Source organism: Macrobrachium nipponense, chromosome 39 (assembly GCF_015104395.2).
Source record: "Macrobrachium nipponense isolate FS-2020 chromosome 39, ASM1510439v2, whole genome shotgun sequence".
NCBI classification, from domain to species: Eukaryota; Metazoa; Arthropoda; class Malacostraca; order Decapoda; family Palaemonidae; genus Macrobrachium; species Macrobrachium nipponense.
The window spans coordinates 34,826,069-34,842,803 of record NC_061099.1 but is presented as its reverse complement, the minus strand read 5'-3'; the positions used below and the strand labels follow the sequence as shown (position 1 = coordinate 34,842,803).

At 32.9% G+C, this 16,735-nt stretch overlaps 1 protein-coding gene across 3 annotated transcripts in view; it reads right to left on the bottom strand.

The window, feature by feature from the left end:
- Nucleotides 1-7,603, bottom strand: part of LOC135210291 (glutamate receptor ionotropic, kainate 1-like) — a 40,703-nt gene extending 33,100 nt beyond the window's left edge. For 2 of the 3 annotated variants that reach the window (XM_064243173.1, XM_064243175.1), the window contains exons 1-6: nt 7,393-7,603; nt 6,914-7,197; nt 3,163-3,344; nt 2,843-2,947; nt 559-756; nt 43-152 (exon numbers count right to left, since the gene is read on the bottom strand). In XM_064243173.1, coding sequence (XP_064099243.1) covers nt 43-152; nt 559-756; nt 2,843-2,908 — 374 coding nt within the window. In that variant the 5' untranslated portion in view covers nt 2,909-2,947; nt 3,163-3,344; nt 6,914-7,197; nt 7,393-7,603. The remainder of the gene's footprint in view (nt 1-42; nt 153-558; nt 757-2,842; nt 2,948-3,162; nt 3,345-6,913; nt 7,198-7,392) is intronic. The other variant, XM_064243174.1, reaches the window with a different exon arrangement.
- Between the last annotated feature and the right edge of the window lie 9,132 nt (nt 7,604-16,735).

Sequence of the window (16,735 nt, the reverse complement as noted above, 5' to 3'; positions counted from 1 at the left end):
CCACTTAACCTTCATTGCCAACAATGATCAATGTAAACTTACGTGAAACCAAGGATCTCTTGCAGTGTGTGCCACACACCCCCAGCATAACCACCGATAATTTCAACATTCAACTGCTCGTCGGGGTTACTCAGCTGTACGAACGGGAGTTGCTGAAATCAGTCAATTTCTTTAAAAAGATATTTAAAATAGACTGAAAGAACACTTCATGTTTTATTATATACGACTACCAAATGGAAATAAATTTATCATTTATTATCTGTCCAATGTTTATTTACAATCTATATCAATTTGCACTTTATTCATAATAAGATGACCAAAATACTATCAGCGATTTGTGCAATATTTCCTTGTACACTAGTCACTGTATATTGTTAAAATTGTACATTTACCCATCAATTTACATAATACTTGAATATCATTTGGAACATTTTTCCAGGGACGTCCCAGGAAATTTTTTTTTATTAGTGGTGCTCATTTCTAAATGTTCCTTTTAACTAAAAATATATCCCACTGATCATTCTATACTCTTCATCTCAAAATTATCAATCCCCTTACCTCCATTGTCGTGCACCGCAAATGCAGACCAGTTAAGTTAGATCTCCTGGTGACCCAGGAGTCCTCTGATATCATCACAGGACTATTCTCTGCCCACTTCCCATAAGGCTGCATCACAGGTGTCATATCCCGATTCAGGCTATAGACTTCTAATAAAGTGACTTCACTTGAAGTGTTGTCTATACTGGCAAAAGTTATCTATAAAACAAGAGATGGTCTGGAATCAGAACTAAAAAAAATAATAAAAGGGACATAAAACATGCAGACATAATTTAATATCATGAGATTATATTTTTCTATTAATAGAACGGCATGCACGCAAAGTGAGACTTGGGATATTTTCCCATGCATAACTTGCCAAATATATATAAATCTACACAGAGAGAGAGAGAGAGAGAGAGAGAGAGAGAGAGAGAGAGAGAGAGAGAGAGAGAATACATATGTATTATAAACATATCCAGTAAGATTTGTACCGAATAATATTTATGTACTGTAATACATACATACATATATATATATATATATATATATATATATATATATATATATATATCATCATAAATATGTATTATAAACTTAACCTCGAAGATTCGTATCTAACAAGTACGTACACGCGAAAGACGACAAAATACTATATGGGCTGCTTCATGAGCAAGAGCACATGCTGGTCTCATAAAGCCAGAGCAATACAAAATAACACCCAAATGCTCTTGGAGGTTGTGACATTGTTGGAGGCATTCTTAGAGCATTCTAATCAACTTAATCTGTGTTAACTACATATTACAATATAATTCACAAAATAAAAAACCCATATGATAGTAGTAGTTGTTAGTGCACATTACTGAGAGGAGTGCTTGCAGCATCCTTTCGGCCCTTAGCTGCACCTGTCCTTTTCCTAACCTTTTTCTTTACTTCCATTCCCACTTCCTTTCTTCAATCTTGATGTCCAACTTTTTCAACTATTACTTCTTAGTGCAACTGAAAAGGTTTCTCCCAGCTCTGCTTTTAGATCGTTACAATTCACTGTAAGTTAAATATATCTTAGTTTAACCAGGCCACACAGCTGATTAACAGCTCTCCTAGGGCTGCCCCGAAGGATTAGTTATTTTTACGTTGCTAGGAACTAACTGGTTACCTAGCAACGAGACCTACAGCTTATTGTGGGGTCTGAACCACATTATATCGAGAAAATGATTTCTAATCACCAAAAACAAATTCCTCTGATTCCACGTTGGCAGAGCGGGGAATCGAACTCGGGACTACTGAATCAGTAGGCGAGAACGTAAACCACTTGTCCAACGAGGAATAATAACAATAATATACTAGAATTCATCATAAAGCCACATCCTATGAATTCGAGGCAGGAAATCACCCAAAGAGAATATAAATCTTGCTAGCAGATAAACTGTACAGGTAAATTTGCCTTCAATAGATTACGTGCCCTAATGTTGGTGTAATAACAATGGAGGTCAATACAAGTACACAGCTCATGTATATGTCAAGGTGTACACAATCTATAAAAGCTATAAAACATGTCAGTGATTAATAATGGGTAAATGTAGTTCGATGTGCTTGAGACTTTCCTGTTGTATAGTTCTTAAAATTGTCACAAAGAAAGTGAGAAAACGGTAAAACAAATTTGGAGGTACGATTTCTGAAATGGAGATGAAAGCAAGAGTTCTGTCACTTTGACAACTGAATGCATCACACAATGGAACAAACAAAAGAAAAGCTTAATAATATATTAAGGCCTATCAAGTCTATTCGTGTGTACAATCATACGTCAATATCACTCCTGAATACAATACATAATGGAAAAGGCAAAATAATACGCAAACAATAACCACAATATCATACAGAAAATGACACAGGTTCTGTATCATGGATTACCTGTAAGTCAACGAATGGAAACGAGCGCTCATCAATTCTGAGGAAATCAGTCAAGTGCTGAACTTGACTGAATACAATAAGGAAATAAAATAAACTTTGACATTGCTGAATCTCGAATTGAAAACTTCTGTACTTATTGGAATGCTACGAGGCTTGCAAATTGCCATGGGAATCGTCATATTTATCATAATTATGCCAAATGGAAACTTAAAGGTGATCATATAGCATCTATAAATTACTTTCACAAATCACTACAGTTTTAGTTAACAGAAGAAAATACATGTGAAATCAGAATTTATGACTGAAAAATCAATGTAGAGATGGAGAGAACACCAATTATGTTATTAGTATGCAAGAATAATGATCTAAAGCAAGAATGAAATACCAAACTTACTTGGTTATCCAGCGAGAGGTACGGTTTACCTAAACTTGATATAATATCAACGATGTTTCCAATCATCAGCCATGGATGATCCCTGATCAAGGACTGCCTGGGAAACTGAAATAATAATCACGCAGGTATTCATAATTTAGGCACATAAAAAAGGCAGTAAAATGATCATATTCTATGGAAAAGTCCACACCAAAAATCCTATGCATATAGGAATGTCAAAAGCAACAAAGAAAACCACCTGGTAAAAGGATTATGCTGCACTAGATCATCAGAACATTAAAAGTGAGAAAAAGACTGCGTGATAAGCTGACCCACTCTACCTCAATGAAGGGAAGGAGGTCTTGTGGCTGGTCAAGACACCAAACGTTGAATCCCACAACTTGATTTTGCTTTATCACTTGATCAATTTGTTCAGCGTCATCCACCTTCCTGATGGAAACGCCAAGTCTCTGGTTCACCCATAAACCTTTGAGAACGCCTTCTGTTAAAGTTGCACTATCTCCTGAGAGTGAGAGAGAGAGAAATAAATATTATATAATATATATATTATATATATATATATATATAATATAAATATATATACATATATATAGTATATTATACATATATAATAATATATACATATGTATGTATATATATATAATATTTATATACTATATATACATATATATATATATATATATATATATATATCTATATATATATATACATATATTAATATTATAATTATATTAATATATATTAATATATGTATCATATATACATATATATACATATATATATATGTATGTATGTATGTATGTATGTTATATATATAATATATATACTATATATATATATATTATATATATATATGTGTGTGTATACTATTTATATATATAGATATATATATATATATATATATATTATATATATATATATGCGCATATACTATAGGCCTACATACTCCTACTGCTCATGAGGGCATCAGCTCACGTTAACAAAAATATCGTGATTCCAACCGTAGACAGCAATTGTAGTTTCAGCATGAACAGGCAAGAAATGTTATCCACAAGTAACCGTTAATATTAAATAATATGGGTGAAACTTGTAGTGTGGGATCCAGGTCCGACTGAACGCTACACCAGTGAGTCATACAGTTTTTTACAAATTTGTAAGGGACAGTACGGTAGGTATATGAATACAAAAGGGACTCATTTCCAAGGTTCTGCGCTTCTTACAAATGCCTTTTTATAGGTATAAGCATTTGCACTACCAAATAATTTAAAAGCAGAATATATTTCATTTATGCAAATACATTATATGCCGATATGCAACTTTTAAATTTACACGGGAAAGTTATTACGAGCTGGGTATTTGTCCCCTGAAGGATTTCACGCATCATTAACGAAGAAAATTGATATCCACTTATTTGCTCTCGAAGAAAACAAATTGCTTCTCAAACAACGCCCAAATGCCCTGGGTCATTTTGTACTGACCGGAAATGCTGTAGTCTTACCTGTAACGGCATCCATTACTCTATGTCATGTATAGCAGAACTTTTTGAAATTCATGCACATTAACATGGAATGCCTTGACAGTCAAGACTTCACCTCAAATTCTGATCCATTAGCATTGATTTTGAATTTGAACCGTAACTGTATGTTAATTTGTCCATTATGATACTTGTCTATATCAGGTGGTGTTCTGTGTCGCAAAGAAAACTTTCCTTAGCTGATTTGATTACGCTCCCTGGAGCTACTAATAGCGATACTACTAATAATGCTACACTCTTGCGAATCGTATTGGAGAAGTAGCAAAGTTCGCATACATAGCTCATTATAATGAATTGAACAACTGACCGCAGTCAGCTTGGCACAATTCTCTCTCTCTCGTGAATAAATAAAACTTTTAAAAGTATTGATCTTGTCCCTTCCCTAACGGCCACTTTTGCATGGAATTCAATCCACTGGCAAACAGTTTTATTGAGAACATGTTTACGCTTTAACAACATTTCATAAAAGTTCCGCTCGTGCAAATGAAATATCAACTTCAAGTAATCATCCAGTTCCTGGAAGCTTTTCACTCTCAAGGTCATAAAATTTTTAATTTTGTCACTCGTTCTTGGTAACGAATTATAAATAACAATAAATATATTATGAGCTCTACGTTTTTTTTTTTTTTTTTTTTTTTTTTTTTTTTGCAGACACACGTCATTGCTCAGGATATATTATGACAATCCTACTAACAGCTAAATATGCCACACGGATGACAAAAGAAGGCGAACTCGCCTAGTAGTGTTTGATGTGGAAGGTTTAAGAGGCGCGTAATAATAATAATAATAATAATAATAATAATAATAATAATAATACTACAACTAATAATAATAATAATAATAATAATAATAATAATAATAATAATAATAATAATACGCATTTTGTTGAAAATAATGGCAGCTTTCAATTAATTATTCTTATACAGGATCTTTTCAATTCCTCTGGGTAATTCATTTTTCTGACTCGACTGGGTTGTCGAGTAGAAATCGAATGAAATATTTCTAATAAAATATTTTAACCTATGAATGACAAATGTCCCAATTTTGACCAATGTGAATATTGAATTCCTACTCAACAACCTAGCCGAGTCAGAGAAACGAATTGTCAGAAGAATGGAAAAGACCCTGTATAGGATTAACTCGTTGAAAGCTGCCATTATTTTCAACAACAACAACAACAACAACAATAATAATAATAATAATAATAATAATAATAATAATAATAATAATAATAATAATAATAATAATAATAATAATAATAATACAGATCTTGTGAATTACGACATTTCCATCCTCAAAAAGCGCTTCAAACTTTTCCAAGTTCATATCCACATTTTCAGTTAAAAGGAAACTTTCACAATAGAGAACAAGTCGTACGGTAATATCGGCAATATTGCAAAATAGGCAATATCGTAAAATAAATAACAGCAAAAGTTAGATACACCAGGTGGAGCAGTACAGATTCCAAAACTATCTTGACGCGGCTTTGGCAAGAAACGGAGAGATGCTCAAGGCATGTGGCGCTCAGCTGCCAACTTTCTTTTACAGGGAAAAATAAAATATGTGCGTGGGCATGAAGCGTGCAGCGCGCGCTCTGAACAAATAAATCACTCCTGCTGGAAAAGGCTACTCTTCTTTAAAAGTGTTAATGAAACAAATCAGATTATTTCAGAAGTGCAATAAACAATCAAAAACGTTTAACAAATCAGCTGAATACTTGCAAAGCGTATAAAGTGTCAGTCTTTCTTCTTAAAAAAAAAAAGGACCACGTAATGGTAAAAATAAAAAGGGATAAATAGTAATACGACAGCGAGTCGACATAGTTATGAGACCTTTTGGCATTGTAGATTATTTTGTAGCCAAGAGAATAATGATAGTGTGGATATTTGCAAGCATAATTAGACTCCATGAAGTACCTCAATGGACATATTCAACATACAGCAATAAAGCGTAAAGTTGTGAACGAAGTGACCAATGCCACACTGTAGTACTAAAAAATCTCCACTTGAAATATGAAACGAGAATTCGAAAAAAAGTGCAATTTTTTTATCATCCAGTTGATAAACTATAGAATTCAAATTCAGCAAAACCCACTGGAATAGATTTTAGTTGAAGCAGTGATTCAATCTTCCTAATGAAGACGATATGAAACAAATCATTTGTATATGAATTCTGAGTTATGTTACCCAACACTTAACGATAAATAACATTTGAACCTTAGCTCAAAATTCTTAAAACTAAAACCTTACATTTATGATATATATATTATAATAATATATATATAAATATATATATATATATAATATATATGAGTCATATCACATTACCATGATTCATATACATACATCAAGCTACAAATGTCCATATGAGAATATATTAATTCCGAGGTAGAGCGAATTAGATATTAAAGGACATTTGTAGCTCGATGTATGTATACTATATATATATATATATATATATATATATATATATATATATATATATATATATATATATATACACGTACCACACCATGAAAAAAACCAAAAAGGTCGTACCTGCATTGGAAAGGAAGATATTAACATGCGTATCTCCGACTGCTTCAGCATAGGCCTCCAGGAATTTCCGATTTTCGGGAACCGAGAAGAGAAGAACTCAAAACGAAGAGCGGCATCAAATAAGTTAGCGTCAGGAAGCAGCAACTTGTCGCTTCGGAGATCTTCATGACGGAGGGAGGTCGCTGCCTCAAGCTATATCGTCGTTCGTCTTATTTTCAAAGACAGTTCTCTCAAATGTCACTCGATCTCAAGTGCTACTGCAGCAACTTATTAACTGTAACAAACTTATGCACTATGAATATCATACACACAATTATATCTATCTATCTATCCTATATATATAAATATATATATATATATATATATATATATATATCTTATATAATATATATATATATATATATATCACACTAGTTATATACGTTTATACAAAATCATGCTGTGTGGATACAAAATGAATAAAACCGAAAAATACTTACACATAATTACGAAAACAAAGTTGTAAATCTGTGAAATCACTTAACGTTGCCAATGTGGAACGAAATCCGCAAACATGTATTGACCTTTCAGTGACGAGGTAGAGCTGCTAACTACAGCCACGATCTAGGTAGTACTATTATGCACCCACGGTCTAGATGGACCGTGTTTGCACCAGACACTCAACACGGGCGACGACGAGAGGCGTCTCTCCTCCTCCGCCACCAGCCAACAACCTCCCGCGAACATCAGAAGTTGAATTCAGAACCTTGCACTGGACATGGACGGTTACCAAGTAGTCTTCTTGGATGCCTTGCAAGTTGCAGTCTATAAAAACTCCAACGGTCGTTATTACATTATTATTATGAACGCTATCCATCTGGAAGTCTACAATCTCCAACGATCATTATGATAATTAATGAACCTTTTTCATCTGGAATAGTCTCACGAAGGTCATTGATTCTATATTAAATAGTCAGATGATGAACCATATTCATTTGCACTCTTTTCATGGGGAACAGGCCCACAGGCAGAGGCCATTATCATTATGACTAATTCCAAGATGAACCCTATTCGTATGGAACAAGCCCACCACAGGGGCCACCGACTTGAAATTCAAGCTTCCAAAGAATACAGTGTTCATTACGGAGAAGGTCAAGCAATATAGAATATAGAATTCAGGCCAAAGAGACAAAGAGATCATTCAGCGCAAAAGGGAAATTGACAGTAAAAAGCTTTGAAAGATGCAACATGAGAAAACCTCAATACAGTTGCACTATGAATTAATTGCTAGAATGTGGAAGGTAAGATCGAAGCAAAAGAATATGAACGGAGGTACAGTATAAGGAATGAAAAGGGTTGCAGCTGCGGTCTGAAGCTCACTCCAGAGACCGTTATATAATGCCTACAATGAACCTCATGAGGTGTTCGGACGGCACTTAACCCCACAGGGTGTCTATATATATATATATATATATATATATATATATATATATATATACATATACATATACATATATAGATATATATAGAGACATACTTATATATATATATATATATATATATATATATATATATATATATATATATATATACTTACTTTATCTTCCCGCCACCGGCCAGTAGCATAAGGCTGATACAGGTCATCTCGATCTGTCTCTATCCGAGCCATTTCCTTCGGTTCCTTTAGGTTCAGGGTTTCATCCTCAAGATCTCTGACAATTATGTCTATCCACCTCGTTCTTGGTCTACCAGCGATCTTCTTCCTATTTGTACAGCTCTCAGAGCTCTCCTGGGGTCTCTATTCCCATCCATCCTCTCAACATGTCCAAACCACTTCAGCCTTCCCTCTTCAGCCTAATACTGACTGGTCTCTGCCTCAATCTCATCCAGATGTCTTCATTCCTAACATAATCGTCCCATTTAATACCAAGTAACCTATTCAGCAGATTCATCTCGAAAGCATCCAACGTTCTCTCTTCTGTTCTTGTCAGTGCCCAGGTGGACAAACATACATCAGGACTGGTAGTACCACTGCATTAAATATTCTAATCTTAGTATTCAAGCTGATTTCATATATTATATCTATATTATACCTATACATATATCTATATATATATATATATATATATATATATATATATATATATATATATATATATGCTTAAAAAATCACTGTAGATGCACGTGACTTCATAAATAAGCGAATCCCACAGGAAAATGATAGTCAGAAATCCAAGCGCTTTCGTCTTTACTCAGACATTGTCAAGGAGTTAATGAAGTACAATTGGAGAGAAAGGTCTCAGGTACAAAACAAGATCAAGAATACCAGATGGTTAATTGTCAAAAGGGTAAAAATTATAAGAGATAATCCAGGATTATCGGATATAACACGGTCACAAACCTAACCGAAATTACAAAGTACCTTTACAGTCCAAAACATGTAAAAACTGAATATATTAATTTTGTTTCTTATATTTATCTATAACTTTTTTCATAATGAAAGCATCAAGTTTAAATAAACCAAGACTTAAATTTAGATAATTTCTACTATTTGACTTGATGAAACAAGATTCAATGATATTCCTTTTAACTGTGTCATTACATGGGATTAAGGCTCTTGCTTGACTCCAGTTAATAGGATGGTCTAAATCTCTCATATGTACGAATAATGCATTCAATATTTGCCCAGCTCTCACAGAATATTGATGTTGTTTGAGACGTTGTGAAAGAGATTTACCGGTCTGTCCGTAATAGACTTTATCACACTTTTTGCTAGGAATTTCATATATGCAGTCTGGAAGATCTTTAGGAGAATTTTTTATTATTAAACTCTTGACATTAATATTACTGAAAACAACATTTATGTTAAAAAGCTTTAAAATTCTAGGAATATCTAAAAACCTTTCATCAGAGGGTAATTTTAGAATGTTATGCTTACTAAATTCAAGTTTGTCATTAGTTGAATAAAATGTTTTTCTAGCTCTTTTCCATGCCACATCTATAAAAGTCCTTGGGTATTTAAGTTTCAATGCAATATCATAAATAGTTTTTTAATTTCAGTCGTCAAAAATAAACTGCGGGCTACAGACACGTAAAGCCCTTAGGAACATCCCAGAAAAAACAGAGAATTTAACATTTTGATGGTAATTGGAGTAGTAATGAACAAAAGAGGCAATGTTAGTTGATTTTCGAAAGATGAAAAGGTGAAATTTCTATCATTTCTATGGACAGTTACATCAAGAAAATTCAAATTACAATTTCTTTCTTCCTCTACAGTAAATTTTATAGAAGGGACTAAATTATTGAGATTATTTAGGAATTCCTGGAGATTTTCGTGAACTGGCCAAATACAGAAGATATCATCCACATATCTAAACCAAATAACTTTTTGGGGCAAAATTCTTGGTAAGAGTTTTGTCTAAAAAAATTCCTTGTAAATATTGCTAAGGACAGGAGATAAGGGATTACCCATAGCCATGCCAAACTTTTGTACAAAAAATTCCCCATTAAAACAAAATTTACTATCTTTGATACATAACCTTATGAGACTAATGAGGTTTTGCTACACTTAAGGGAATGTCAATGACGTTCTAATTCCTCCTCCAAATATTCAAGTAAGTCATCTACAGGCACTTTTGTAAATAAAGAGACAACATCAAAACTAACCATATTAAAATCAAAATTCAAATTTAAACTATTCAATTTGTTTATAAAATCAACATTGTTTTTAACATTCGTGTTAGAAATGTTTCCTACCAAAGGAGTAAGAATTTTTACAAGCCATTTAGATAAATTGTACGTAACTGAGCCCACTGAACTAATGATTGGTCTGATAGGGTTATTGATTTTATGTGTCTTGACTAAACCATACATATAAGGTAGGGAGGCGCATTGCGGTGTAAACTGTTTAATTAAATGGTCAAAGCCCTTCAAAATGGATTTAATTTGTTTATTAAAATGGGAGTTCACTGTCTGTGTAGGGTCAGACCTCAGTTTCGTATAAGTATCAGTTTCATTTAGCAATGTCATTATTTTACTTATATAGTCACTTTTATTCATTATTACCACTGCATTAGATTTATCTGCTTTTGTCACTTTCACTGTTTCATCTTCTTTAATTTTCTTAAAAGCCTGGAGAAATCTCATGGGTACATTAGGGGGAGAAGGTTTACTCATAGCACCATACACAATACCTTTACAAATATTGATATCATCAGGGCATAGGTTTTGATTAAATTTAGAGATGTCGACACAGTCCACGTTACCATTAAATACACCAAAGCTTACCCATATCCCAAAGCCGCTGTCGTAGCACTATCCACTGGTTTGTCTGATAAATTAATCATGAAGTCTCACGTTGGGCATGCTTAGTCAGTCGCTTTCAGCAATAAGATTTTTCAGCTTGACTTGAAGCTTCCTTTCAAGACGGTTGCAGCACTTTCTCAATTTTCCATAGCAATAATCCAGCACCTGATTCTTCCAATCGACAGGAGCCGTCTGATTAAAGCCATACCGTCTGCTTCTAAGTGTATGAAACGCATCATCTACTTCCACTTTTGTGATGTCGATGTGTTTCTGAAGTATGATGCGTTGAAACTCGTCGAAAGGTCGCTCTGCTAAACGAAGAATTCTCACTGGTAAAATCGACTTGGGCATCACTTGCTCGTTCATACACTTCCGTAGAAAGTTGAGTCGGAGTTTGATCAAGTTTGTGAGCGATGATAAAAGCATTACAGAAGGATGTCACGAATAGAACAAGGCTCGGAAAATTCAAGAAAAGGCGTAGAAGTTGCGTGTGGTTTCCATTATGCTTAAAAAATCACTGTAGATGCACCTGACTTCATAAATAAGCGAATCCCACAGGAAAATGATAGTCAGAAATCCAAGCGCTTTCGTCTTTACTCAGACATTGTCAAGGAGTTAATGAAGTACAATTGGAGGGAAAGGTCTCAGGTACAAAACAAGATCAAGAATACCAGATAATTAATTGTCAAAAGGGTAAAAATTAAAAGAGATAATCCAGGATTATCGGATATCACATGGTCACAAACCTAACCGAAATTACAAATATCAGTTCAGTTTTACTGTTTTGGACTGTAAAGGTACTTTGTAATTTCAGTTAGGTTTGTGACCGTGTGATATCCGATAATCCGGTGGATTATCTCTTTTAATTTTTACCCTTTTGACAATTAATCATCTGTATTCTTGATCTTGTTTTGTACCTCTGAGACTTTTCTCTCGCAATGTACTTCATTAACTCCTTGCATGCAATGTCTGAGTAAAGACGAAAGCGCTTGGATTTCTGATTATCATTTTCCTGTGGGATTTGCTTATATATATATATATATATATATATATATATATATATATATATATATATATATATATATAGTATATATATACCATATATTTTTTTTTTTTTTACAGTATATATATACAGTATATATATGGTATATATATATATATATATATATATATATATATATATTATATATATATATATTATATATATATATATACTATATCATACTATATATATACTATATATATATAATATATATATATATATATAATATATATATATATATATATATAATATACTATATATATATATATATATATATATCATATATATAGTATATATATATAATATATATATATGTATTATATATTGCTACTTTCAAAATGCATATTTCCCCTCTTTGAAATGTCCTGTAGAATTGTACAACATTTTTTCAGATTCCTAGATAGCTTAGAGATAGGACGTTTTAAATGTGTGTTCAGATTTCGCATTACATATTGTAAAAGAATATATATATATGACGTAGAATGTAAAAAGAGAGAGATTTTCTTTGTCCGTTCGAAACTACGAGTTGTTTCCCTATTATGTCAACGCTTTGAGATTGGAGGGTCTGCGAGATCCGTTTGCTTTCCTGATCTGTCAACGCGTTTGATAAGCGAGCTCAAATCTTCATTTGTGTTTTGGAGAATCTGTCATCGTATGAGATAAGACCTTTCTGCTTCAGTCGATTGAGACGAATACATGTCTTATTTTTTAACAGACTGGTCTTGTACGTGTATGTCTTTGTCAAAGCCACGTGCAGGATTTCACATTTTGTGAGTAAGATTGCGTAAGATTTCGAAGCTTCTAGAAGCATTATTGTCTCAAAACGTTTTGTCATCTGCCCTGTCCAGTTTCCGTAAGGAAAAGGGTTTCATTACATCTTAGAACCACGAGGCAATCACATCTCCTTCTCTCTCTCCATCGCATAGCACTTTTGATCTTAAAGTAACGTAATGATTTAGTACTTATAAACTGGTCACTCGTAACTTGAGGATTTCATATTTGATATTTCCTAGAGTTTATTTAGTGTTATTTAGTGTTTTGTGGAATCTGAACAAACATTGTTTCGTAACGGCGCCTGGTTTTTGGTAAAGTGAAACAAGCCTGCAGCAAAGAAAGGAAGTTAGTATACCAAGGTAAAGTGTGTTATATTTTTATTAGTTGCAACTAATAACTAATAACGGATAGGAACTGTGGTTAACTAATAACTGATAGAAACAGTGGTTAACTAGTAACTAATAACAGATGGTTGTGAAAGTTTGGTAAAAACTGATGGTTACAATGTTTTGAGTGAAAAAGATTTACACTTTTACACATTGCGAATTTTTTGTGTTTTGTTTGTTCCATTGTTTGTGCACTTGTTCATTTTCTTATGAAGTGTGCCTTATTTTATATTTTCATTTGCATTCACAATTTAATTGACTTAGTTATTTTCATTGCTTAATCATTGCACATTTAATTAAATTTAACATTTGTGAATTAATTTGCATTTACTTAGAATTCTTTTCAAGTTTTATTATTGTTTAGCACTTGTGAATTAATTTCTAATTTTCAATTATTGCCTAACACTTTTGAATTTCAGTTGAATTAATTTTCTTGAATTGTGTGATAAATTAATTTTGATTTAATTTTACTTAATTTGATTCAAGAATTAATTAAACTTTACTTTGTTTTCAAGTAACAGTAATTTTCCCTGATATTGTGAATTTTACTTATAAATTTTGAATTAATAGTAAATTTTTGTATTTTTTAAAAAATTTTTATAAGTATTTCATTTCTAACCAGTATATTTGCATTTGATTATATTTATGTTAGGTAGAAACATAGAGTGGTAATTGCTAGTGACTTAGAACTAGGGAAGTACTTTGACTTCTGAAATCAGGGAAATACTTAGACTTTTAAAGTTGTTGATGGAGTGATGCCCTTTGATTAATTTAATTACAAGATTATCTCACACCACTGTTTTGATGAACTTAGTCTGATTTTCTGCAATACTGGTAAATTGTTAAGGGATCACTGTTGCCTTTAGAGTATTCAGTCGATTAATACCTGTGATGAGGGTTCAGGTGTCTGGCTTTTGTGAGGTAACATTAAATGAATGGTAAGTGTAGTAACCAGATACTTGGCACTTCGTAACAATATATATATAGTATATATATATATATGTTTATATATATAATATATATAATCTAAATCTATATATATCTATATTGCAGTTTCGAAAAGGTGTGTTGTAAGAAAAAAATTTGCATAGAACAGTTTTCAAAATTTCTTTCATGGATTCCAGCTAACGAAGTAGTGAAACATTATGCATTGTGTTCATGGGTAACTCATTCTTCTTATCACTTATTATTGAATGTCCTCTCTGTTTTACTGTAGCACATAATGTGATTAGTAAATCCACTACCTGTGGTTTTGGCTGCCCCACCACCCGACTTGTATGAGGCACACAGTCAGCAAAAGCAGGAACTGTGGATGAATGGTACAGTACTTTATTCACGTTTGCTTGGTGCGTGGAACACTCAAGACCTACAACTCGCCAGCCCCTGTTGGGTATGTAAAAGGGTGTGGGGCCATCAATATCACTCTTATAGACTTGCAAGGGTACCCTTCTGACACCACCCTCCCCTAAAATGTATTTATTTATACATCATTCTTTAGGAGAAAGCTAGATGATATTATAGTATTTATCACAACAAGTACACAGTCACTGGCCAATGTCACTAACCAACTACACAACACATTGTACAACAGAAAGGTCTACATATCAAATAAATATACATATCATTTTTATATATTTCAAAGAAATACTAGTAACGCAAAGCAGCCCATCAGTTTTTTCAATTATGTATACTGGTTTTTCCCAGATCTGTTGGAATCTTTGGAAATAAAGAGTTATCAGTTGACTGCAATTCTTCCTAGCACTTTTTTTTTTTTTTTTTTGCACATCAACAATCCAGTAAAACCTATTAATATTTAGTGTTTACAAAATTAGACTGAAAGATATACAAATAATTCATAAATTGTGTTAAGTTAGAAAATGAAACAGATATATGCATTAGCATTCCAATACAATAAAATATGCTTTAACTTAGAATATGTCTTAATTCAGCTATTTTTCTCTGGTCATTTTCTGAAATCAAATACACAAGATCTACGAGAAAAATTTATTAGCAGGCTCTGACCCATTTTATTATGACATGCAAACCGAATTTTAATTACAGGTAGATGATCAAGCACACAGAAGGGACCACTGGACAGGTGACCTGAGTGATACTGTATAAAAGCATGTGATTATGAGGGCATTCTGTCATTAGCTGCCAAACTTAGCAACTAAGCTTAGGTTCAGCAATGGCGACAAAGAAAAAGAAATGTACAATACAGTATGTTTATATGGCACCAAAAGTATTTTAAAACAGATGCTTACATCTTAAAGGTAGTATGTATGTTGTAAAACTGAATATGCAACTTTTCCACATCCTTATTACGCAGATCGATACCTTTTGCGCAGCTGATATACTACTAGGTTACCAAAAAATTTAAGTTTACAAATGGAATCTCAACATGAAAATAATATATATATATATATATATATATATATATATATATATATATATATATATATATATATATATATATATATATATATATATATATATATATATATATATATATATATATATATATATATACTATATATATATATATATATACGTATATATATAGTTACAGGACAAACATAAAGCAACTGTTTCAAAATCATAAAAGCTAAATACCTATGGGATGCTGATGAACTGCAATTACATACACTAGAATTTTCCACAGAAGAGTAAGACAGAACAGGACATTGTGATATTTACAGACAACTGTTCCACATTTTCACCCTGTGGTTGGCCTTCCAATGGAGACCCAGTCCTTGTGTCTTTGTAGCTGTGTTTCGAAAGTTCACCTTCTGTTCTAGGATGGAGTACTGGGCTCTGTATGGAAGTGTTAGAGGGTCCCTGTGGGCATCATTTCATAGTAAAATGAACTGTAATGAATTGTGAAGTAATGATACTTCATACCATAGTATTTTTGTATTCATGGGTGGTGTTCTCTGACGATTTCATGGAGTCTTGAGGGGTCTCCTTTCGGTTTGTTTGCTTAATTAGCAGGGTAAAACTTTCGTGGGAAACAGTTTGACCAAATACTATATCTGCAAGAGAGGCTTCAATCTCTTCTCTGAGTATGGTACGTAATGCAAGAACCCAGGGAAATTGTGACTTCTAGCGGTAGTCAGCCACATCTGATGATGAGAGTGGCTTTGAGGGATCAGTGGGTTCTTTCTGGCATGCCACTGGTAGCTAGATTGTAAGCACTAGTGGGGTGAATTTTTGTACCCAAATAACTTAGCTGTGGAGGTCCTTATCTCAGAATAAATGCTAGTCCCTTTGCTAATGTTGTATCATCAGGATACCGGATGAATTTCTGTCATCAACTTGGTTGGTATTCTTCTGGAG